The sequence below is a fragment of the Barbus barbus genome, assembly GCF_936440315.1.
Source record: "Barbus barbus genome assembly, chromosome: 13".
In the NCBI taxonomy this organism is placed as follows: domain Eukaryota; kingdom Metazoa; phylum Chordata; class Actinopteri; order Cypriniformes; family Cyprinidae; genus Barbus; species Barbus barbus.
The window spans coordinates 1,483,167-1,505,719 of record NC_136741.1 but is presented as its reverse complement, the minus strand read 5'-3'; the positions used below and the strand labels follow the sequence as shown (position 1 = coordinate 1,505,719).

Here is a 22,553-nt window from a genome sequence, read left to right as displayed (position 1 = left end):
ACCCATACTCGAAATTGGTGCTCTGCGTTTAACCCATCCAAGTGCACACACACAGCAGTGAGTAGTGAACAAATGCGCGCGCACACACACACACACACACACACACACGCGGAGCAGTGGGCAACCATGCTGCGGCGCCCGGGGAGCAGTTGGGGGTTCGGTGCCTTGCTCAAGGGCACCTCAGTCGTGGTATTGAGGGTGGAGAGAGCGCTGGACATTCACTCCCCACACCTACAATCCCTGCCGGCCGGGAACTCGAACCCGCAACCTTTCGATTACGAGTCCGACTCTCTAACCATTAGGCCACGACTTCCCCCAGTATGCAGTAAACTCAATTTATTATGTCTTTATTGGTAAATAAATTCAATATATGCTGTAATCTCTGCCCCTGGCTACTGTACCCAAAACATTCTTACAGTTTAATGTTTAACAGCTGATAAAAACATCACAATAATCCACACCACTCCAGTCTATCAGTTAAACTCTCGTGAAGTGAAAAGTTGTGTGTTTGTAAGAGAGAAATCCATTATTAACGTGTTTTTAACTTAAAACAGACACTGCTGGCTAAAATGAGTCCCTAATCCGTAAAAGCACTCCTTCTAATAAAGTGAAAGATGAAGGAAAGTGACACTGAGTGTCATCATAAGTTTAATATTTTATCCATTAAATGATGACTGAATGCACGGCCAATATATCTGTCCCTGGTTCACTGTGCAGCTAATGCTGATGTAAACAGGCTAATGCTGAAGGCAGCAGAGTTTGGTCTCTTGGTCTCTAGACTGTTTGAGCAGCGCTCGGCTCTCTCTGGTGACATTACATGCTGAACAACACGCTTTCAGATACTGTACATATACAGGGAAACATTTCATGTGTTTATAGTGAATGTAATCAAATAAATGAAAGCGAAGACCTACTAAAGACACATAATTATAAAGTGATCAGTATAAAAGTGTTTTGAATAGAATGGCAATGATTAAGTCTGAGTCACAGGTCTGTGTTTCACAGGGACGTGCAGAGAGTTCCTCAGCGGCAGGGGCTCAAATGTGAAAAAGGGGGAAAAAAGATTGGATACATTACTATTTTATATTTTTGCAAGAAGTCACTTATTTGACTTCATTTATTTGATCAAATCAAATTTTAATATACTTTAGTAATTTACTTTATTTACTTTGCATTTTATGCAATGTTGAATTATTAACAATGATGAAAACCTGTGATAGTTTTTTCAGGATTCTTCGATGAATAAAAAGTTAAATAAGAACAGCATTTATTTAAAATATAACTTTTGTAACAATACCGTTCAAAAGCTTGGTCAGTATATTTTAATTTTTTTAAGAAATTAGTTTTTATTCAGCAAGGATTTGTTAAATTGATAGAAACAGTGATAGTAGATTGATATTGTTAGAAAACATCTCTACTTTGAATAAATGCTGTTATTTTTAACTTTTTATTTATCAGTGAACCCCAAAAAAGTATCACAGGTTCCAATTAAATAAATAAAAAAATAAAAAAATAAGCAGCACAACTGTTTCCAACATTGATAATAAATCAGTATATTAGAATGATTTCTGAAGGACCATGCATTGAAGACTGCAGTAATGATGCTGACAATTCAGCTTTTAACAAATATTAATAAATATAATAAATATTTTATTAAAATAGTATAAATGTTTATTAAAATAGAAAAACATTCTTTTAAATTGTAATAATATTTTCAATATTAGGCTACAGTTTTTTTGTATTTTTGATCAAATAATGATGAGCATAAGACACTTTCATAATGCTGCATAATTATCATACACTTCTCATAACAGGCCTGTACGTGGCACTTGGGCTTCATCAACTAAGATAGTTTCATAAAAAATAGTAAACGGTGTATATATCATACATAAATATAAGAGAATTGAATGAGATTAATTAAATCGACACACTAGCGTTGATTATTGATGAAAAATTTTTAAAATATTGTTTGGTTTATTTTTTCCTTCTGTCGACCCATATGCACTCACTGAAAGAACCAGATATGCCTGGAGAGCCTGTGGTTTCTGAAAACACACGCAACCATAGCAACGCCTCAGATTGACAGATATGTAAAAATAAACAGGAATTTTCTGACTTTTGAGCGAGTAGTTACTGTTTTGTACAAATTGTCATGTCAATTAGAATTCAAACGCATTTTGTTTTATTGACCACAATATCATTGCTATTTGTCCGAGGGGCACTTTTGAATAATTTTGAAAAAGGGCAGGGGCTCAAGCCCCAAAGCCCCCCCTTCTGATGTTTCATCTGTTTAATTAATCTACAATAAGTCAGAATTTATTTATTCTGGCATCAATATACTATATAAGGATCTTAATGAACTTAACTCTATAAATATTACATTTTCTCAAATGGACAAACAAAATCAGCAGTGAGTCCTAGGTGTCACGAGTCTGTTCTGTTTTTGCCATGTTTTCCATTGACCCAGTTTCCCCGATTAGTTAATTAGCTCCTCACCTGTTTCTGTTCTCCCTTAATGATGACCTGCCTTTATAAGCCTGAGTTCTCCCTTGTTCCTATGTCCGTTATTATTTGATGTTACACGCTCTCGTTATTAAAACCTCTCTATTTGTGGATACTCCTGTCTACCCTTGTGTTTTTTCTGCCTACCTGGAGGCACGTACCGTAACAGAATAACGGACCAAAACAGTTTAGTAAAGCGGCGTTTCTCTTTTGTTTATTTTTTGGTTTTCCCCCTCTCCTGAGATGGATCCCGCCTTCCAACTCCTGTGCCTGGAGCAGAAGGACCGTTCGCTGGAGGACCACACTAGGGACTTCATCGACCTGGCGTGCCTTACACACTTCCAGGACCGCTCGCTCTGCGTTTTTTACATCGTCAACCTGAGCGAGCAGTGTAAGGCATGCCTACTAGCGAACGGTCCCAAGGAGAATTTCGCCGCTTGCGTGGAGTGGGTGCTGGAAAATAATAATCTGTTTATCTTCAGTGACCCTGCTGAGGACAGCTCCAGCCCCACTCCCGATCCAGAGCCCAGCCAGCCCTCACCATCTCGCTGCACGGAGAGTTCGCCAGAGCCCACCGCAGTCGCAAAGCCCGAGCCGGTCGCGCGGATAGAGCCGTCACCACGGAGAGTGACAGAGCCACTCATCGACCGGAAACCGAACTCGACGCGACTGACCAGGTGTGTGAGCCGGCAACATCGTGCGTCGTGGGAGTCTTAGTGGCGATCGAGGGAATGGATAAATCCCCAGCCCACACATCCACCACTGAGGGTGAGCAACCGCTGGCTTCTGGAAGCTATTTTGAGGAACTGTTGGGCCTATTCGAAGAAGATCTGATTATCTCATGTGTCTCCGCTGGTTCCGTCCAGCTCGAATCCTCCTGGGTTCCCTCCCAGCCTCCCTCTCCCGCCTCCTCTGTACCAGTCAGCCAGCCCATCAGTCCCTCCTCAGCCACATCTGGAAGACCCCTCTGCTCACCCTCAGCACGCCATGCCCGGTGGATCGGTTGAGCTTCGGGTCTCCCTGCAATCTGCCACCTCGGGGTTGGAGGATCCTCAGTCCTCGCCTCCAACCTGCGAGACCCGGACTCCACCTCGGCCCTCCGATCCATCGGCTCCACCTTGGCTCGTGGCTCCCTCATCTCCACCGTGGCCCCTCACTCCACCAGCTCCGCCGGGCTCCCTCGTCCCTCCGGCTCCGCCTTGGTCAGTCGTCCCCCTGCCTACTCCATGGAATTCCACTCCTCCAGCTCCGCTTCGTCCCTCCATTCCTCTGGCTCCGTCGGGTTCCTCCCTCCCTCCGGCTGCACCGTTGTCCTCTGTCACTCCGGCTCCACCGCGTCACTCGGGATCCCCGCCTCCGCCTCTCTCGCCTGAGCCACCGGCTCCGCCGTGGCCCTCTGGCCCATCTGTGTCACCCTGGCTCTACGGCTGCTCTGCTCCATCCTGGGCTCCTTCTCCATCGGCGTCATCTCCGGCAGTCGGCCCCATGGTGTCGGTGGTCCCATCCCCACCATGGCTCCTCCCGCCATCGACTCCGCCGTGGGCCGCCATCCTGGCTGGCCTCTGGACTGCCATCTGGCTTCCCCTGCTCTGGGCTCCTCCCACCCTCCACTCCCCCTTTGACTCATTTTTTGGACTGTTTTTGTTTTTTCCTGCTCCCTATTGCCCGGATCCCTCCTACTCCATGCCCGCCTCCTGAACCCCCACCCTCCCTCCTCTGTTGGTCTGCATTTTTCGGTGCGAGGATGCACCGTTCCGGGAGGGGACGAACTGTCATGAGTCTGTTCTGTTTTTGCCATGTTTTCCATTGACCCAGTTTCCCCAATTGGTTAATTAGCTCCTCACCTGTTTCTGTTCTCCCTTAATGATGACCTGCCTTTTATAAGCCTGAGTTCTCCCTTGTTCCTATGTCCGTTATTATTTGATGTTACACGTTGAAAGCTCTCGTTATTAAAACCTCTCCATTTGTGGATACTCCTGTCTACCCTTGTGTTTGTTCTGCCTACCTGGAGGCACGTACCGTAACACTAGGCTAATAGACTAATTAAGGTATAAGTATAATAGCATTTCATGTGACGGGTTAATGAGAGGGCCAAGGCTAGCATTAATTAATACAATTAAGTCTGATTTACTTGTTTACTTCCAAGAATAAAAGGATTTGCATATTTACTGCTGATTTGAACACTCCTAATAAACCCATGTATATCCTTTAAAACAGTAAATATGATCATTCTGGATTTCATGCTGATGTTGAATTTAGCAAGCCATATTGCACCATCTGTGTTACAGACATTAAACTTTTAAGGTTTAAAATTTATGAATATAACTTAATTCACTTCTAAGTAATTCTGTTCTATTTTTATAGTAAAACTTACCTCATTTTGCTGTTGTGTTAACATGTGGCATGGTACTATGGTAAGATCATGTCTTTTGGACACTACTATGAATATAATATCATGGTATTTTTATGTACCTTAAAGTACTATGTACATACCGTTGTATATGAATATAGTAATCATACAGTTCTATGATACATATCAAGGTTTTGCCGTCTGATGTATTACAGTAATACCACAGAACATGAGAAATTGTAATTATAGCATAAACATTTTAAAAATTGAAAAACAAATGATAAAAATAGCAGCACAAAATGTTTTCAAATTTGTAATTATAAACATTTATTTTCATCATTAATTATTTTAAGCGTGTATTTCATATTAGGAGTATATATTCATTTATTATAATTGACAGGTGTGATGATCAGTGGGCTTGAGTTTTTACCTCCATACTTTAAGGATGGGCTAAAATATGGATAGAGTTTTTCAGTGAAAGACTGATAAGTGAAAGAGTAGATATGAGAGCTGGACTCCACATCATAAAAGCAGACCAGACCCTCCTCATAATCCACAAACACACCGACCCGCTGCGGCTTCACTCTCAGAGACAGAGAGACAGAAGGACCAGCACAGGCTATATATTCATCTCCATTCCTCAGAGCCACAGACCAGCATCCATCTCTGGGACTCGCTGTGATCTCTCCCTTCCTGTGAATGGATTCTCTGGCCACTCCTAAAGTCCAATCAGTCTTTCCCTTCACCTGCACCTCAAAATAAAATCTCCCTGAGGAGAATCCCTCCTTTCCCAAGACACAGACATATCTATCAAATCTCTCTGGTTTGTCTGGGAGTTTCTGTCTAATGTCTCCATGTCTCACTTGTTTTCCATCATCAGACAGAATCAGTTCAGGATGAGCTGTATCAGGATCCAGAGTCACATCCACTGAGAAAACACAGAATATCAATCAAACTTCACTATACACAGATTCTGTGATGCTATGTTTCTAATATTTAATCCAGTGTTTAATCAGATTGTAGAGCAGTAATGAAGCTGTGAGTGTATGAATGTAAACTAGTGTAGTGCAGACAGCACACTGTACCTGCATACTGCTGCATCCACTTCAGCTCTGTAGAGACTAATGACAAGAAACACATAATCAGACCTGAAGGTGAGGGTAGAGCGGGTGTTTTCCCAAAATAACCACAAGATAAAGTCAAGATACATTTTTATTGTAACTACGGACTACATTGACGAGAGTGATGTAGATGTATAATTTTGTAATTCATAATTATTGATTATTTTCTTTTTAATTTTAAGCAAAAACTCTGTCTGTACTCTGATTTTGCTGTAATTGTTTAAAGCAAATTGCTCTGTCAGACTGGGGGGCATTGTACCCCACCCATGGGGGTGTTTTGCTCCATACAGTAGGTGGGGTAAAACACCCCCTTAGTATAAAAATCTAATAACATAAAAACTGGACATTTTTCATTCTTTGTTTATAATTTATGTTATTGCCACTAAAACTATGATAACTTTTCTGAACACATTTAACTTTTGTTTCACAGAAAAGAATTACACAGTCCTTAAGGAGGGCGTTTTTCTCCCACTCTACCGTATATTTAAAGAATTGAATAAATCATCATGTTTCTATCTGATCAGTGTATGTATTGATGTACCAGTTTGTGTGAGTTTGTCATCTATAGTGTCCTTCAGTTGGTTCAGATCTCTCCTCAGAGTCTCAAGACTCTCATGAGTCTTCATACTGATCTCAGGCCAGTTCCTGGTGTTTCTAGAGCTGCACAGGGATGAGTGAATCTACAGCAGGAGAGAGGAGCAATCCTTCAGCACGGGGAGTGTTATGGTGTCATATACTGCATTATCATTGATCAGAGAGATCATGTTGACTAACCTGTAGGAGGTGGAGGTGATCTTCAGTGTGTGAGAGCTGCTCCAGCTCAGTGTTTCTCATCTTTAGCTCAGTGATCTCCTGCTCCAGCTCTTCAATCAGCTCTTGCTCCTGTTTCTCTGCTGCTTTCTGCTGCTCCTCCATCATCTCCAGCAGTTCAGTCTGATATCTCTCAATGGAGCGGATGAGATCAGTGAAGAACTCCACATGGGCTGCTTTCTCCTTCTCTGTGTTTCTCTGCTCAAACAGAAACAGACAACAAATTATTAGCAGTGTTTGCTAAGAGAAGAATCTGTGTTAATGTTGCTCATACATTTTTCTTCACATACATGTGTTTTTAAGGGGTTTCAGAATCCCTCAACTGAAGTGTAAACTTCATCCTGCACCGTTTACACTGAATGATTCCTCAAATCATGTGTTTTTCAATCATGTTGAGGAGAGGTGTGCTATTACTGTAGTAAGTGATCAGGTAATCACAGTCATGATGATATTCAGAACAACAGTGTGATCGCAAGTACAACAATAAAATAAATGATTGTTAGTTGTCTTGTTTGTAGGGGAGCGCGGGGCACAAAGTAACACAGGGTTAGTTGTAACACACTGTATTACATAATTATTCAATTATGTAATTGTATTTTTATTTGCAATGTGTCAAAAAGTGTTAGGTTGTGCCCCGCTCTCCCCTATTTGCTCCGACCCCCGAATATACTAGTTTCAAACAAAGCTGCAACAAACTGTATAGTGGTGATTCATTCCTGTAATTAAATTAATTGTTTTGAGCAAATTAATCAAAATCAATGACTGATGATAAAGACAGTGATTTGTCGCCACCTACTGGTGTAACAATATAATCTACAGAAAGAGTCGCTGTAAAATCCCCAACACTAATACACAGAGTGCTTCTCAAAACTCAGATTAATGCTTCCTCATTCCCTCGCTCCATCCTTCAGTCCAGAAACTGATCAAAGTCAGTCATTTGAAGGACATTTCAATTCTCTAATTGTACTGCATGGAACGAGGCGTGAGAAAGCTTCCAGAGGAGCTATATGCGAGGATAAACAGGTGTATCCAATGTGGAAGGCTTTTCTTTATAAATTATCCTCCCACATCTGTCACAATACATTTAATTTCGTTTTACTTTTGCAGTTTAAATAAATCATATATTTCACATATCCTAACAGGTCACCGTGATTTTGCCAAAATGGTTGAATAACAAGGGTGTAGAAGCTCTGGTTGTAAGGCTAAAAATGGACATTTCCTGTAAACTTATCCCTCAGTTCTGATTGGCTGATTTGAATGTTGTTCCAGTATCAATATGGATGTTGATCCAGGAACATGTTGCACTTCGTGAAATCACATTCACGTCTGCAAGTCAGTGCGCTCTTCGAGGCATTCTTGTGCTGGTGGTACGGTGCGTCAGCGGTGGTGGTTCTTCCTGTGTCGAGTGGATTGCACACATCAGGTTGCACTACCCCCTGATTGTGTTGCAAGAGGCCATCTCCCCTGTGCGCTTCAGCACACTGAAAGAGTGATTTCTCTAAAAGAGCATTCACGGATGCGTCTTTTTAAAGACGACGTTGCATCTGACAAACTTGACGTTACGTCTTTGTAAAGACGAGTTAGGTCTTGCTACAGACAACGTGTCACCCGTGCGTTTCTGGATGCGGTCGTTACCTGGTGCCAGGTGATGGTCATGATCGCTACCTCACGTGCCTGGGCAGTAAGCATGCTGAGGTGGCGTTCATGGATGAGGTATCTTCTCATGAGAAGATGATCATCTCGGAGTTGCAGGCCAGGCTCCATTACTTCGACAAAGGGACGGAGCTCTGTTGCCTCTGCCTTGATCTGGTTCTCGTTCTGGCTGCAGACAGATGGGGACCACTTCAGGTGGTGGCATGGTGGTCTGAGGATTACAGTGGTGGCAAACCCTCCAGGGAACCAACCCTTGAGGGACCATCGCTCCTCTTGCGCTCCGAAACCAGTTGAGCTGTCAGTGGAACGTGCTGGGCCCTCTACAAGGGGTGCACCAGCAGTTACCCTGGCGCTCCTCCTGACGACCGGACGTCGACTGCTGCATCGGAGGGTGAGCCGGAGATTTCTGGGCAAGAAGATTCAGCTGTGCTGCTGCTCCGGAAGTAGCAGTGCCTGAGTCAGATCCAGAAATCACGGCTATGCTTTCCCGGGCCACTGAGAGGGTAGGGCTCGAGTGGAGATCCCACCGTGTCCCGAGCCCTCGAGGTTTCTCGGGGTAGCTTGCGCTGGTTCTCAGTGCCCTGCCCCAGTGCCTCTCTTCCCGGAGGTGCATGGGGAGCTTACCAGGTCGTGGACGGCACCTTTTACTGCCAGAAACCGCCCTGTTAACTCCTCCCCCTCACCACCCTCGGTGGTGGCGCAGCTAGGGGTTATACGGGGGTTCCCCCGGTGGAGCGGCCGGTTGCGATGCAGTTGTGTCCTAATACCGTCTCCACCCGGCGGGGCAAACCGTGCCTCCTCTTCCGGGCCTGTAGGTACTCGTCTGGCCTGTCCGGCGGTGCTTATGTGGCCTGTGGAGAAGCTGCCTCCACCTTACGCTACGGCGTTACTGCAGGTTCCTCAGGCTAAAAGCACTGAGGGACATGCACGGGGGTGGTTACGATCCGGAAGCTCAGAGAGCTTGGTACCGCTTCTGGCCTCGCGCTACGAGCGACAAAGGTGGCGCGGTCTCTGGGTCGTGCGATGTCCACACTGGTGGTCCAGGACGTTCAACCTTGGCTGTGTCTGGTCGACATGGGGACGCCGACAAAGTATCGGTTCCTCAAGGGCCCTGTGTCCCAGACTGGCCTCTTCGGCGACGCAGTCAAGAACATGGCCCAGCAGTTCTCGGCTGCTCACGAGCAGGCTGAGGCGATCCGACACGTCCTGCCCCGGCGGGCAGCTGCTGCCTCCACCCGTCCGCCGGCTGCAGCGCCCCAGCCTGCTTGTCGCCGAGGGCAGCCCCTGTGTCCGTCCCTGCTCCCGCATCCGCAGCAGCCTCCAGAAGCGGTGCCGTTGAGTTGGGCGTAGGCATGCTGCCCCGCCCGTCCTGGCCCCCGTCAAACCTGGCGGTGAGCGGAAGAGCAAGAGGCACAGGACGGGCGACCCAGTGAGAGAGAGAGGACTGCTTCGGGAGGTGGCGGATGCGCCTCCCCCTCTCCCGGAGAAGGGCCGGGTGGAGATTCTCCTGTTTCAAAAATCTCGACAAGGAGCGGTTGTCTCTGCCTCTGGGTCCCAAGAGGGCATGGAGAGTCACGGACGGACCAACTCCGGACCGCACTCATCCTCCCCTTTCGCCAGCTGGCAGCAGTGGGCGGTTCGAGAGCGTCATCAAAGGCCCTACTCACGCACCCTCTGCCAAACCTCGGAACCAGGTAAGCGTGCACCGCACACTCAGACCCCTTGGTCCGCCACGGGCCGTGTTCCTGTGTTCCACCTCGCTGCCCCACCGCGGGTACGTCGGTGGTCCCGCTGGTCCGCTTGTACAGTGTCTGGGTGCCTGCGTCTACCCAGCCCGTCTTGTTGGCTCCAGTGGACCATCTGACTCGGCTATGCGGTTCAGTTTCCTCCCAGTTCAGGGGCATCCACCTCACAGCAGTGAAGGCAGCTGATGCTCATGTCTCGTGTGGAGAGATCGCTGTCCTACTGGTGGAGGACGCGATGGAGCCGGTCCCTCCAGCCGATATGAAGACAGGGCTTGCAACCCTTACTTCATTGTGCCCAAGAAAGCGGTGGGTTACGACCAATCTTGGATCTGCGTGTCTGGAACTGGGCCCTTCACAGGCTTTCGTTCAAGACGCTCACGCAGAAACGCATCTTTGGGTGCATCCGTCCCCGAGATTGGTGTACAGCGGTCGACCTGAAGGACGTGTACTTCCCTGTGTCGATTCCTTCCGCGCCACAGGCCATTCCTGCGGTTTGCGTCGAAGGACGGGCATATCAGTACAAGGTCCTGCCCTTCGGGCTGTCCCTATTACCCTGTGTCTTCACGAAAGTTGCGGAGGCAGCCCTTGTTCCCATGAGAGAACAGGGCGTTCGCATTTTCAACTACCTCAACGACTGGCCCACACTGGCTCAGTCTCAGGACCAGTTGTGCAAACACAGGGATTTGGTGTCACACCTCAGCCAGTTGGGCCTTCAGCTCAACTGGGAAAAGAGCAAACTCTCCCCGACGCAGAGGTTCTCTTTTCTCGGTATGGAGTTGGATTCGGTCAGCCAGACAGCATGCCTCACGCAGGAACGTGCTCTGTCGGTGTTGAACTGCCTGAATAGGTTCAAGAGCAGGTCAGCGGTCCCACTGAAACAATTTCAGAGGCTCCTGGGGCATATAGCAGCTCCAGCGGCAGTCACACCGCTGGATCTGCTTCATATGAGACAGCTTCAACACTGGCTCCATGGCCGAGTCCTGAGGTGGGCGTGGCAGCGAGGCACTCACCGGGTCCAAGTTACACCGGCCTGCCGCCGAACCCTCACCCCGTGGTCAGACCTCTCGTTTCTGCGGGCAGGAGTGCCCCTGGAACAGGTCTCCAGGCTTGCTGTGATTTACACAGATGCCTCCACCACCGGCTGGGGCGCCACATTCAACGGGCTTGCAGTGTCGGGGGTTTGGACGGGCCTCCTACTGCACTGGCACATCAATTGCCTAGAGTTGCTAGAAGTACGTCTGGCCTTGAGCCGTCTCAGAAGGCGCTTACGAGGCAAGCACGTACTCGTCCGCACGGACAACACTGCGACCGTTGTGTACATCAATCGACAAGGTGGTCTACGCTCCCGTCGCATGTAGCAACTCGCCCGCCACCTCCTCCTCCTCTGGAGTCAGAAGCATCTGAGGTCGCTTCGTGCCAATCATATTCCAGGCTTGCTCAACCGGGCAGCCGACGAGCTGTCACGAGCTGCGCTCCCCGGAGAATGGAGACTCCATCCCCAGACGGTCCAGCTGATCTGGAGACGTTTCGGACCCGCTCAGGTAGAGTTTGCCAGTTGTTTTACTCCCTGACCGAGGGAACACTCGGCACGGATGCACTGGCACATCGCAAGTATGCGTTTCCCCCAGTGAGCCTTCTCGCACAGACGCTGTGCAAGATCAGGGAGGACGAGGAGCAGGTCCTTCTCGTGGCGCCGTACTGGCCCACTCGGACTTGGTTCCCAGAACTATGCTCCTCGTGACAGCCCCTCCTTGGCAGATTCCTCTGAGGAAGGATCTACTGACTCAGAGACGGGGCACCTTATGGCACCCGCGTCCAGACCTCTGGAAACTCCATGTCTGGTCCCTGGACGGGACGCGGAGGTTCTAGGTGACCTACCCCAAGGGGTAGTTGACACCATCACTTCGGCTAGAGCGCCGTCCACGAGGCAAGCCTACGCCTTGAAATGGAACCTGTTCGTCGAATGGTGCTCTTCTCACCGAGAAGACCCCCGAAAGTGCCCGATCAGAGTCGTGCTTTCCTTTTTGCAGCAGGGGGTGGAGTGAAGGCTGTCTCCCTCCACCCTTAAAGTCTATGTGGCTGCGATTGCTGCCAACCACGACCCCGTGGAAGGGAAGTCGGTGGGTAAGCATGACTTGGTCATCAGGTTCCTTAGGGGGGCAAGAAGGTTAAATCCTCCTCGGCCCCCCTCTATACCCTCTTGGGACCTGTCTCTAGTGCTCGAGGCACTACAGCAGGCCCCATTCGAGCCTTTGCAGTCAGTTGAGCTGCAGTTTCTTTCATTGAAGACTCTGCTCCTGCTTGCATTGGCCTCCATCAAGAGGGTAGGGGACCTGCACGCATTTTTCGGTCGACGATTCGTGCCTAGAGTTTGGGCCGGCTGACTCCCAGGTAATCCTGAGGCCCCGGCCTGGCTATGTGCCCAAGGTTCCCACTACTCCCTTCAGGGACCAGGTGGTGAGCCTGCAAGCGCTGCCCTCGGAGAAGGCAGACCCAGCCCTAGCTTTGCTTTGTCCCATCCGGGCCTTGAGATGCTACGTTGACAGGACACAAAGCTTCAGGACCTCAGACCAGCTCTTTGTTTGTCACGGAGGCCGGCAGAAGGGGAAGGCCGTCTCCAAGCAGAGGATGGCCCACTGGATAGTGGACGCCATCACCCTGGCTTATCAGGTACAGGGTGTGCCCTGCCCGTTCAGGTTGAGAGCTCACTCTACGAGAGCTGTTGCATCCTCCTGGGCGTTGGCTCGTGGCGTCTCGCTGACAGATAGTTGTAGAGCTGCGGGCTGGGCGACCCCTAACACGTTCACTAGGTTCTATAGCCTTCGTGTGGAACCAGGTTCCTCCTGTGTTCTCACCTCAAACGGGTAGAAGCACTGAGAGGCCCCGGTTTCGGGTCGGCTTGCTAAAACTGCTCCAGAGAGTCCGTACTGTAGACCCTGTCGAGTTCCTCCGTCCCCTCGGCAGTCAGACGTGGCGGAGCGTCTGACGCCAGGCCCTCACTCGTTGAATCCACGAGAACCGGTAGAGGGCTGGGTTCCATATGAAAGGCCTAGTTGGATCCCATATGTGTATAGTCCACGGTATAGCCTGAGAGCCCGTGTTTCCCCTGCAGGTCTTCTGCCAATCTCCATGAGGTACAATTTCCTCTAATTTTCCATATGCGCCTAAGGTTGATCATATGCGTAATTGCTCCGAACCTCCTGCGGGAAGAGCGAGCTTCCGTAACGTCCGGTTCCAACTAGAACGGGCACGTTTTTCCCAGTGTTATCCAGTCTTACTGAGTGGGTAGTGCCATGGCAACAGTAGTTGGTCTTCTGTGGTAGCCCTGACCTGCGCCAAAAAATAGGGGCTCAGGAGGCTTCCACAGGACACTGGAAGGGGCAGTATCCGTGGCCCTTTGGTAGGGATCCCAATTCGTCGGTCACCGACGTGACTCGGAGTGACCGACTGAAAGGGAACATCTCGGTTACGTATGTTCCCTGAAGAAGGGAACGGAGACGTCACGTCCCGTCGCCACGGCTGCTGTACCACCGCTGAGCGGACGGGTCACCGGCTCGGCTCCTCAGCGAAAACCTGAATATGCGCTGCACCCGCTGCCTACTTATACTCACGCTGTGATTTGCGGCAGCTGGATGCAATAATCGCATGCCAATATCCATTGGCTTGTTTAGATACTCTCGTAGGGGATTGGTCTCTCTAAGCGAGATCCCAATTCGTCGGTCACCGACGTGACGTCTCCGTTCCCTTCTTCAGGGAACGAGGGTTACATACGTAACCGAGACGTTTGTAGACCTGACAGAGTTGTCAGCGATTCTTCTTATTGAGAAGTTGTGTAATGTGTGATCCCTGTCACCAATCCATCATGTGGTGTGAGAAGAGCAGCGATCTGACGGCTTTGAGAATCGTGCAGTGTGAACCCGGCACTCAAGGGATGGAAGTGAGGAAAGGACACGAAGATGCACAAATAAAAAATGAGAAGCACCTGCTAAGTTTCAAGCAGGATAAATCTGCCTCCGAAGAGCACTTCAGAGTATCATGGCCGCCGTACTGCATACAACTGATGGACATTTTTGACTTCCATGATCCTTTGTGCATATTTGATTTGTGATGCAGATGTTGTAAAATGACACAAAAGGGACTTTAAAAGGGACTAGGACTGTATTAAATGTATTTTATTTTTTCATTTTTATAAACTCACTTTTCTGACTTCTGCTGAGTGTTTGATGTCTTGAATCTTCTTGATTCTGTCTTTGATCGTCTTCTGCACGTCTTTCTGTGTCTTCATCAGTTCAGTCTATAGAGAGAACAACACATTTATCATAACACTGATCAAATCATAACACTGATCTCAATATGTTTTCATAATGAGCTTTTATTTCACAATATGAAATAAAATCTGATTCCTCATGATATCAGCGCTTTAAAAGCATAATAACTTCTACCTTCTTCTGTTGACTCTCCTCTTCTATAGGAACAGTGTTGTGGTTCTTGTGGTCTTTAACAGAGCAGATCGACCACACACACGTCTGATCATCTCTACAGAACAGCTCCAGAGGTCTCTCATGTTTCTGACATATATAGTCCTCCAGATTACTCACAGGATCCATCAGTTTGTGTTTCTTCAAACCTGCTACTCTCAAATGAGGCTCCAGATGAGTTTCACAGTAAGAGCTCTGACACACCAGACACAACTTCAGGGCTTTCAGCTGTCTTTCCTCACAGAAGTCACACAGAACTTCAGTTGTTTTCTCAGGACTTTTCTTTTTACAGTGATCTACGAGCTCTCGGAGTGTGGTATTAATCTTGAGATCAGGTCTTTGCTTGAATGTTTCTTTACAGTATGGACAGCTGCAGGTCTGGCTGTTGTCCCAGCACTTATTCAGACAGGTCTTGCAGAAGTTGTGTCCACATGGAGTCGTGACTGGATCAGTGAACACCTCCAGACATATCGAGCACTGAATCTCCTCAATCAGTGAACTAATGGAGGATGACATTGCTGGAAAGAGACATTAATTAGGATTAGTGTGAACTCCTTCAACACTGTTTATAAAGAATCCCATGATGCACCTTGTGAAGCCGGATGAATGTAAATAGTGTTTAGAGACAAAGAGTGCTGACTAAAGAAACTCAAATATAAAGAGATCATGTTCAGTCAGCTGGTTATTATTGTAAAATGAACCCTAATGTGAAGCTCATTTCATGACCACTTACCTAATAAATACACTAACAAGAAATATGAAATTATTTAATTATCTGCTGTACATATTAAACATTATTTGAGAAGAGTAAAAGTCATTCATACACTCAGTGTTTTCTGGGTTATTGACTTACAAGGAGGATCCAGCTCAATACTCTGTCTCCTGGTTTTTCTTGCTCTTGTTGATGTTGGTGACGATTCTGCCATCGTTCTTTATCTCTTCAAACCTTTTCAAGAAAAAAATACTGTATTTTACAGCAAAAGTAATTTTCTCTTTTTTTAGAATTAAAATCAAATTAGATCATGACAACTATATCAATATTTATATTAAATAAGTTAAACCTTGTTTATAAGTGATAGTGAGAGAAACACAATCATTCATTTTAATCACTCACAATCACTCACTGAACAATCTGAGCTGTTTAGATTAAAGAAAGTACAAAGAATATATATATATATAAAAAAGATAATTTTCAGGTGATGTGTAATTGTTAATAAGGGATTGCAGAGTTGGACCTTTTCAGGTTGCAGACGGACTGAAAATGAATTCCCAAAACTATTGACAATTTCTTGAAGACACTTTCTTCAAACAGCGATACAAGAAGAAGTCAGCAGCATCCAGAAAGACCACGATCTTTATGCAGGACAAAGCTCCACCGCATGCAGTCAAGTATTCACTGATTGGCTGCCAGAAAAGGCTTCAAAGATGACAGAATAATGTCCTGCTCCCTTCCTCACCTGATCTGAACCCAGTTGAGAACTTGTGGGTCGTTCTCAAGCATGAGGTTTACAGTGAGGGAAAACAGTACACATCTCTGAGTCTGTGGTGGTATTTCTATCAGCTACAACTGATCGAGACATTGACTAATTGTATGGAGAGACGGCTCATGAAAGTCATTGAGAAGAAGGGTGGCTACACTGGCCACTGAATACTTTGAAAGGACAGTAAGATATTATTACATTTTTGTATATTGTTTTCGATTTTTTTCTTGTTTACTAATTGTTTCACACTGAGATAAATGAAGAAACGTCCTTTATAATCGCATTGGCTAATAATTTTGCACAAAAATATTTGAGAAAGTTTGAGAAATTTGAGAAATAGCTAAATCTAACTTTTTGTTTTAAACACGTCATTTTTAAAAACAAAATAAAGTTTAGGTCTTACTCATAGCATTGTACTTATTCAACCATAAAATGAATCATTAAAACACATATTGCATAATAGTTAATGCAGCAGGTTTGTGTTCAGTTTTTCAGCAGGTTATTTACTTCCTGTTTCTTTAGTCTTTATGTCATGTGACAAAATGACAGAAACACCGAACTTTGTTCAATCAAATGACACACTGTTAATACAATTCTGACACAGTTTCAGTGAATTAATCAACTAAAGCAGCTGAGTATTTGACGCTTAAACCTGCTTCTGTTCAACTCATTCCAGTCTGATATAAACCCTACTAAACCAGACCCCTGCCATCAGAAACCTGTTCAGCACAATCTCTCTTATATTTCTATCACTTACCTCTAAGTATTAGATGAGTTCACAAGAGACTTTAAACGACTCAATATTCTGTTTTTTATAGTTTGATCTTTTCAGGCGTCCATATTGTTGCAGATTAAGTTTCACTTTGGCTTTCTCTGAGTCTCTCACAGTGATGTCAGAGCTCCTCCTGTTGGTTCATGTGTGTCTGTTTGTCAGCTCATCAAGAAGATATTTTAGCAGACTTGATTATTTGGCAACATTCATGAAGAGTTTCCACGTAAATCTAGCAAAACATCTCTCTATTGTCAGCACTGAACACAGCTCTGCTGGCTCTGGTGGCGCTGCTGTGCATCACATGCTGAATAATACACTTCTGCATGCCCTCTGACCTCTTTACTTTGTTACAGATGCTGTTCTTGCAGAGTTTTACACACAAGTACATCTGATGTGTGAGCGGCCATCAGGCACAAGTGTAATAAAGAGAAATTCAGCAAAAAAGTGAAGTTTGTGTGTTGCTGCTGTTACAAAGGTACATTACAATCAAACCTACACAGATTCTGTGATGCTATGTTTCTAATATTTAATCCAGCGTGATCTCATGATAATTCTTATGTATTGAGAAACAGACCCAAATCCAAGCCTTTATTCTGCGATCTTCATCTCATCCCGAGCAGCGAGTCCAGCGACCGGAAACAGAGAAGCCCGCGCTGACTGACGCGTCCGTTACGAATTCAGATGTTGCCGCTTCAAACGACAGGTTTTACGGCAGGATAATCGAACGCTCATTGGCTCTCGCCTGCATTCGTCACAGATTGCGACATGCCGTGTTTCTGGTGAGGTGTGTGTTTGAATGATGCGAGTGCGCCGGCGCCTTCACGAGTTCACTGAGAGCGAGAGGATCAGGAAAATTATCTGATAATATTTTCAGTGATTAACAACATAAATTCTGCTCTGCACCTCACACAAACCTGCTGTATTCCTCCAGAGAGGACTGCGGCTGCAACGCATCGTCATGTGCATTCATTTTGGTAGTGCTTTTGACATTTTTGCAATAAATAAATGATTGTAATTGCAGTTTTCTGTCTGTCATGTTTTTCTTATAACGTTACTGTACAGAAATGGCTATGTTTAGCTTTAGATGTAGGAGTTGGATTAGCGACTATAAAAACATTTTTAATGCTATATTGTTACTAAAATGGTAATTTTTCTGCATATTTCGGTCCTTTTATGTTCGCTATAAAATGGTTAGGTTTAGGTTTGGGGTGAATGTTATGCGGTCTAAAATCTAAACTGCTTATTGATAAAATTATAAAAATGCATTGGATGGATGGTGTCCATTCAGAAGGACCATGTGTGTGGAGGAATCCTGATTCAAGACCAGTGGGTTTTATCTGCAGCACATTGCCAACAGTAACATTTTGGGCATACAAATGAAATTGAATTGCTGCTGCTGTTGGTTATTGCTGTAGTTGTAGATTATTGCTGCTGCTGCAAGCAAGTACAGGAACTTGCTACTGCCAATACATGTGGCGATACGGTGCCGTGAGTATTTAAGACATACTGCCGCTGCACAAATAGCATGTAAAATAACCCCCCAGCAAAGCTGTAAGAAGAAAACAAAACAATTAATTATGTATGCTGCTGCTGTACAATAATATGCTTAAAATAATCCCTATAGGCAGAAGGAATGTAAGAGATCTATGTGAGCCTGGGCCGGCTTTGCCGAATGGCTTAATGCTAGTGAACTATTGCTGTGTGTACCTGATCAGGAAATGGGAAAATGTTCCATGGACAGATGAAACAAAAATGGAGCTTTTTGGAAATGCACACCAACAGTTTGTTTACAGACAACGCAATGACGCTTATAAGGAAAAGAACACCCTACTATGCTTTGCTGCGTCTGGTACTTGTATCACAGGTCTCATGAAATCAGAGAATTACCAAGAGATCTTAGAGCGAAATGTCCTTCCTACAGGGCTGCATTAATGCACAGGCTTACCTGGGCTTGATCCCAGGGCCCCAGACTGAGGGGGGCCCCAGTGATGCCGGAAAATACTGTAACTGCATTTTATAATGAGCTGATTGTTCCCTTAAAATTACGCTTTATCGGTTTGCTTTGAATGCTTGTGCGGGCATCACAAGTGCTGCGCAAGACGTTTCAGCCAGTCAGAAAAGGGAAAAATTGCCCAAAATTTCGTCGCTCACAGCATAGTAACACGGGGCTAGGAGAAGATGTCGATGCAGATCATGCAGGTAGGTCATATGCTATCAGTAGTAAGATACAGTAGGCTATTAATGAACTACTTTTCCATCTTAACATAGTTGTGCTTGCAGTAGTTAGTCAGCGACTACACACTACAGCCATGGAAGTGAACATATCATATAAAATTTTTAAGGTCTTTTAATAGAGAATGTGAATATCTTTTTAAATATTTTTATTATTTTTTTACTTCAAAATTAAAGGCTGATGACTCGCGCTTTGTGATTATCAAGATTGAGTGAATGTAGACCGTAGTTCTCAAAATATTATTGCAGTTTAAAATAAAAGTTGAAAGCTGAATTTTCAGTGTCACATGAACCTTCAGAAATCATTCTAATATGCTAATTTATAATGAATGTTGTCAAAGTTGTGCTGCTTAATATTTTTTGGGACCTGTGATATTTTTCAGGATTCTTTGAGAAATAAAAAGTTTAAACGAACAGTGTTTATTCAAAATATAATTTTTTTTGTTACAATATACACTACAATTCAAAAGTTTGGGGTCAATGGATCTGGGCTAGCGGTGACCCAGAGCAGATAGAGTCTATCTTGGTGTTTCACACTGGTCCAAGACTGCAGGTGAAAGTCAATTTATCTTAAGTAAGCATAAACATTATTCTCTCCTGCAAGTTTTGGTGTAAATGCAGGGATGTTTCTGGCCATTCGGTTGCGGTCTTTGAGTGTCACTCCATGTGCCATTTCAGCGCTCGCCTGAATAAACCCCTTTCTTTCTGCAGTTGGAGAGGTTTTCAGGAGGCTGACTTGTGAAATGTCAAACAGAAGGCTTTGGCTCCCCCCTTCGTATCTGTGTACAGGAGTGAGGGGATTTGCACTGCTGGCTGTGTGACGTGCAGCAGGGTGCCTTTGACTTGAGTCCATGCACAGTCGGTAAGACTGTTTCAGTTCTCTCTGAACCATGTCAAGCTCCATGTTAATGTTGCAGAATTGCTGAGTCAAAGTTTGGACTTCATCTCGGGCTGCATGTAGATGGCCTTCTAAGGCCTTAGTTCTGGTGTCCCTCTCATTAAGTTCCACATACGCTGTTTTTAACAGTGTCTTTGTGTGAAACAATTCTCTTTCCAGGTCCTGTCTAGTGGCTTTTTCACTCTGTGCTTGGTGTGCAGCAGCTGTTATAGCCTCCTGAAGACTGATGATTTCCTTCTGTTGCGCCATTCTGTAAGGTTCTTTGCATCCGTTCTGTGCCTTTTCTCGTTGAGCGGGTCTCAGTTCCCTGTAGAACTCTGTGACTTGCAGGTTCAGTTAATTTACCTCCTGTCTGAGGCCCTTGAGTGTGCGGGCCAAGGAGATGATGATGCTAGTCAGCTCCTGGTGAGCTGGCAGGGTTGGATGTCTGTGGAATGTCTGAGACACACTGGCACACTTGGGGGAACACCAGAGAGTGAGAGGCAGATGGCAAGTGCATGTACGCACAGAGGCGTTAGGCTATCATATGGGGAGTGGCTCTGTAAGCCGTGTAATGTGTGGATAGCTGGTGAGGGGCAGCTAGTGTGGTAGGGTGCTAAGAACACAAGTAGAGGGTTTGAGTAACTTTGTTGACGGGGCTGTAAGCAGGGGTCAGCTGATGACCTGGCTATACGTGTGGTCAAACTATTACTCAAAGCACTGATGGTTCACAGGTTTGGTCATTATGAAGGTATCAAATAAACAAAACTGAAATTAAAAACAGGAAGAGACAGAGGGAGAAAGAAGGGCTTTCCTTATTTAGTTTAAGCTAGGAGATATGACTAAGCAGTTGTCACTTGTTCAAAGGAATTTAGCAGGGTCATAAAACCTAGGGAGACTGTTGGCTGCGCTGTTGGCTACCACTTCAAGGTAAACAACCAGAGACAATGGGAAGTTTTCTAGTATGCTCAGGGCCCTGGTGTAGGAGGGTAATTGAAAAGACAGGAATTGGGCTACTGATAACCTTTACAGTTCATTAAGGGGACAACAGTTGTTAGAACTGTATACTGAGAGGGAGTATGTCAAATAACTAAAATAAGGTAAAGGTAAACTGAAAATGTCCTAATAGCTTTTAGGAAACTAAAAGAAAAAAAAGAACAATAAAATAAACAAATTGATTTAATTAAATCTCAAATTTTATTAAAATCAACTTAGCTGAATTGGTACACAGCAAAATCCCCAGAGTTAAATCAACTCTGCTCAGAGTACATATTGTCCCAATCTACAGAGTGTTAAAGTAACACTGAAGTAGAGTTACCACTGTTGAGGATTATGATAAGTTTTCATGTCTAAAAGCCAGAGCAGTAGTTGTTCATCTTCAACATTGTTAACAACGGGTTTTCTTTTCTAATGCTCACTCATCACTTAATGAATCGCTTAATTATCCCATTAACTTTAACTCTGCTTCAGTGTTACTTTAACACTAGATTGGTACAATATGTACTCTGAGCAGAGTTGATTTAACTCTGGGGATTTTGCTGTGTACATTCAAGCTGAACAAGGGTAAATAAATAAAAACAAAATCAAAGAGAGGTAGAATAAAGTCAAAATGAAAATAACACAAATAGAACCAACATATGTGAGGAGGGGCACCTGAATCTAACAGAAGGTGATAGCACAAACAGGAAATTAAACCAAGAGTGAGGGGTGGAGAGAGGGACGAGTGGTTCAGACGCTACACTTTACACTCAAACAGTGTCAGTTAGTCGGATGCTAACAGCTAACAGTTGAGGTAAATGGCTTACTTAGCTTATATGCCTGCTCGGCTGCTAAAGAGTTAACTTTGGCTACACTTAGTTGCTTGTTTACACAAGGGTCTGTGACGTGTGTGTTGTTATCAGATTGAACCGGAAGAGGCTGCTCTCAACTCCCGGGGTCAGACGTTGCTAAGAGACCGATGCGAGCTTACAACACGCGCAAGTGGAGCAGAACTTGCAATGCTGTGAGAATGCATGGGAACTCACGCGCAGTCAGTTTTGACGCATCGCATACAACTTCTTTCACAAATAAAAACAGCACATTCACTTCACAGACAATGGCAATTACTAGTTAGCTAGGCTAGAATTACACCATTAATTCGCTATTCGATTGCATCACTTCAGTGACTACAATGATACGCGAAGGTTACAAGAAGGCCTTAACTCTGGAAAGATGAGGAACATTGCTCAAATCACCATTTAACTAAATATCCTGTAAGATTTCTTCGTTGCCCAGTTTTAATATCACTGCAAGTGGGATTTCTTCGCCACGCAGATTAATTTGTGCCGCTAATCTGAGATCTGGGGATTTCTTTGCCCAAAATCAGATTAATGTATTCTGGTACCATCTATACAGGCTGCTAATCTAAGATTTCTTCGTCAGAGAAGACTTACACTCTACTAACAACAGAAATGTGGATTTCTTCGCTAATATCAGGTTAGTTCCTTATCGTACGATTTAAACACGCATTATAGCATTGATAAACTTTCTACA

General features: G+C 45.2%; 1 protein-coding gene across 2 annotated transcripts in view; it reads right to left on the bottom strand.

Annotated features, from left to right (window-relative positions):
- Positions 1–4,766: 4,766 nt before the first annotated feature.
- LOC306879345 (E3 ubiquitin-protein ligase TRIM39-like) overlaps positions 4,767–22,553 on the bottom strand; it is a gene marked incomplete at its 3' end in the record, with an annotated part of 33,124 nt that continues 15,337 nt past the window's right edge. Inside the window, exons 3-8 of one of the 2 annotated variants that reach the window (XM_079432194.1) lie at positions 14,624–15,177; positions 14,380–14,475; positions 6,748–6,981; positions 6,515–6,653; positions 5,938–5,973; positions 4,767–5,780 (exon numbers count right to left, since the gene is read on the bottom strand). In XM_079432194.1, coding sequence (XP_079288320.1) covers positions 5,233–5,780; positions 5,938–5,973; positions 6,515–6,653; positions 6,748–6,981; positions 14,380–14,475; positions 14,624–15,177 — 1,607 coding nt within the window. The remainder of the gene's footprint in view (positions 5,781–5,937; positions 5,974–6,514; positions 6,654–6,747; positions 6,982–14,379; positions 14,476–14,623; positions 15,178–22,553) is intronic. The other variant, XM_079432196.1, reaches the window with a different exon arrangement.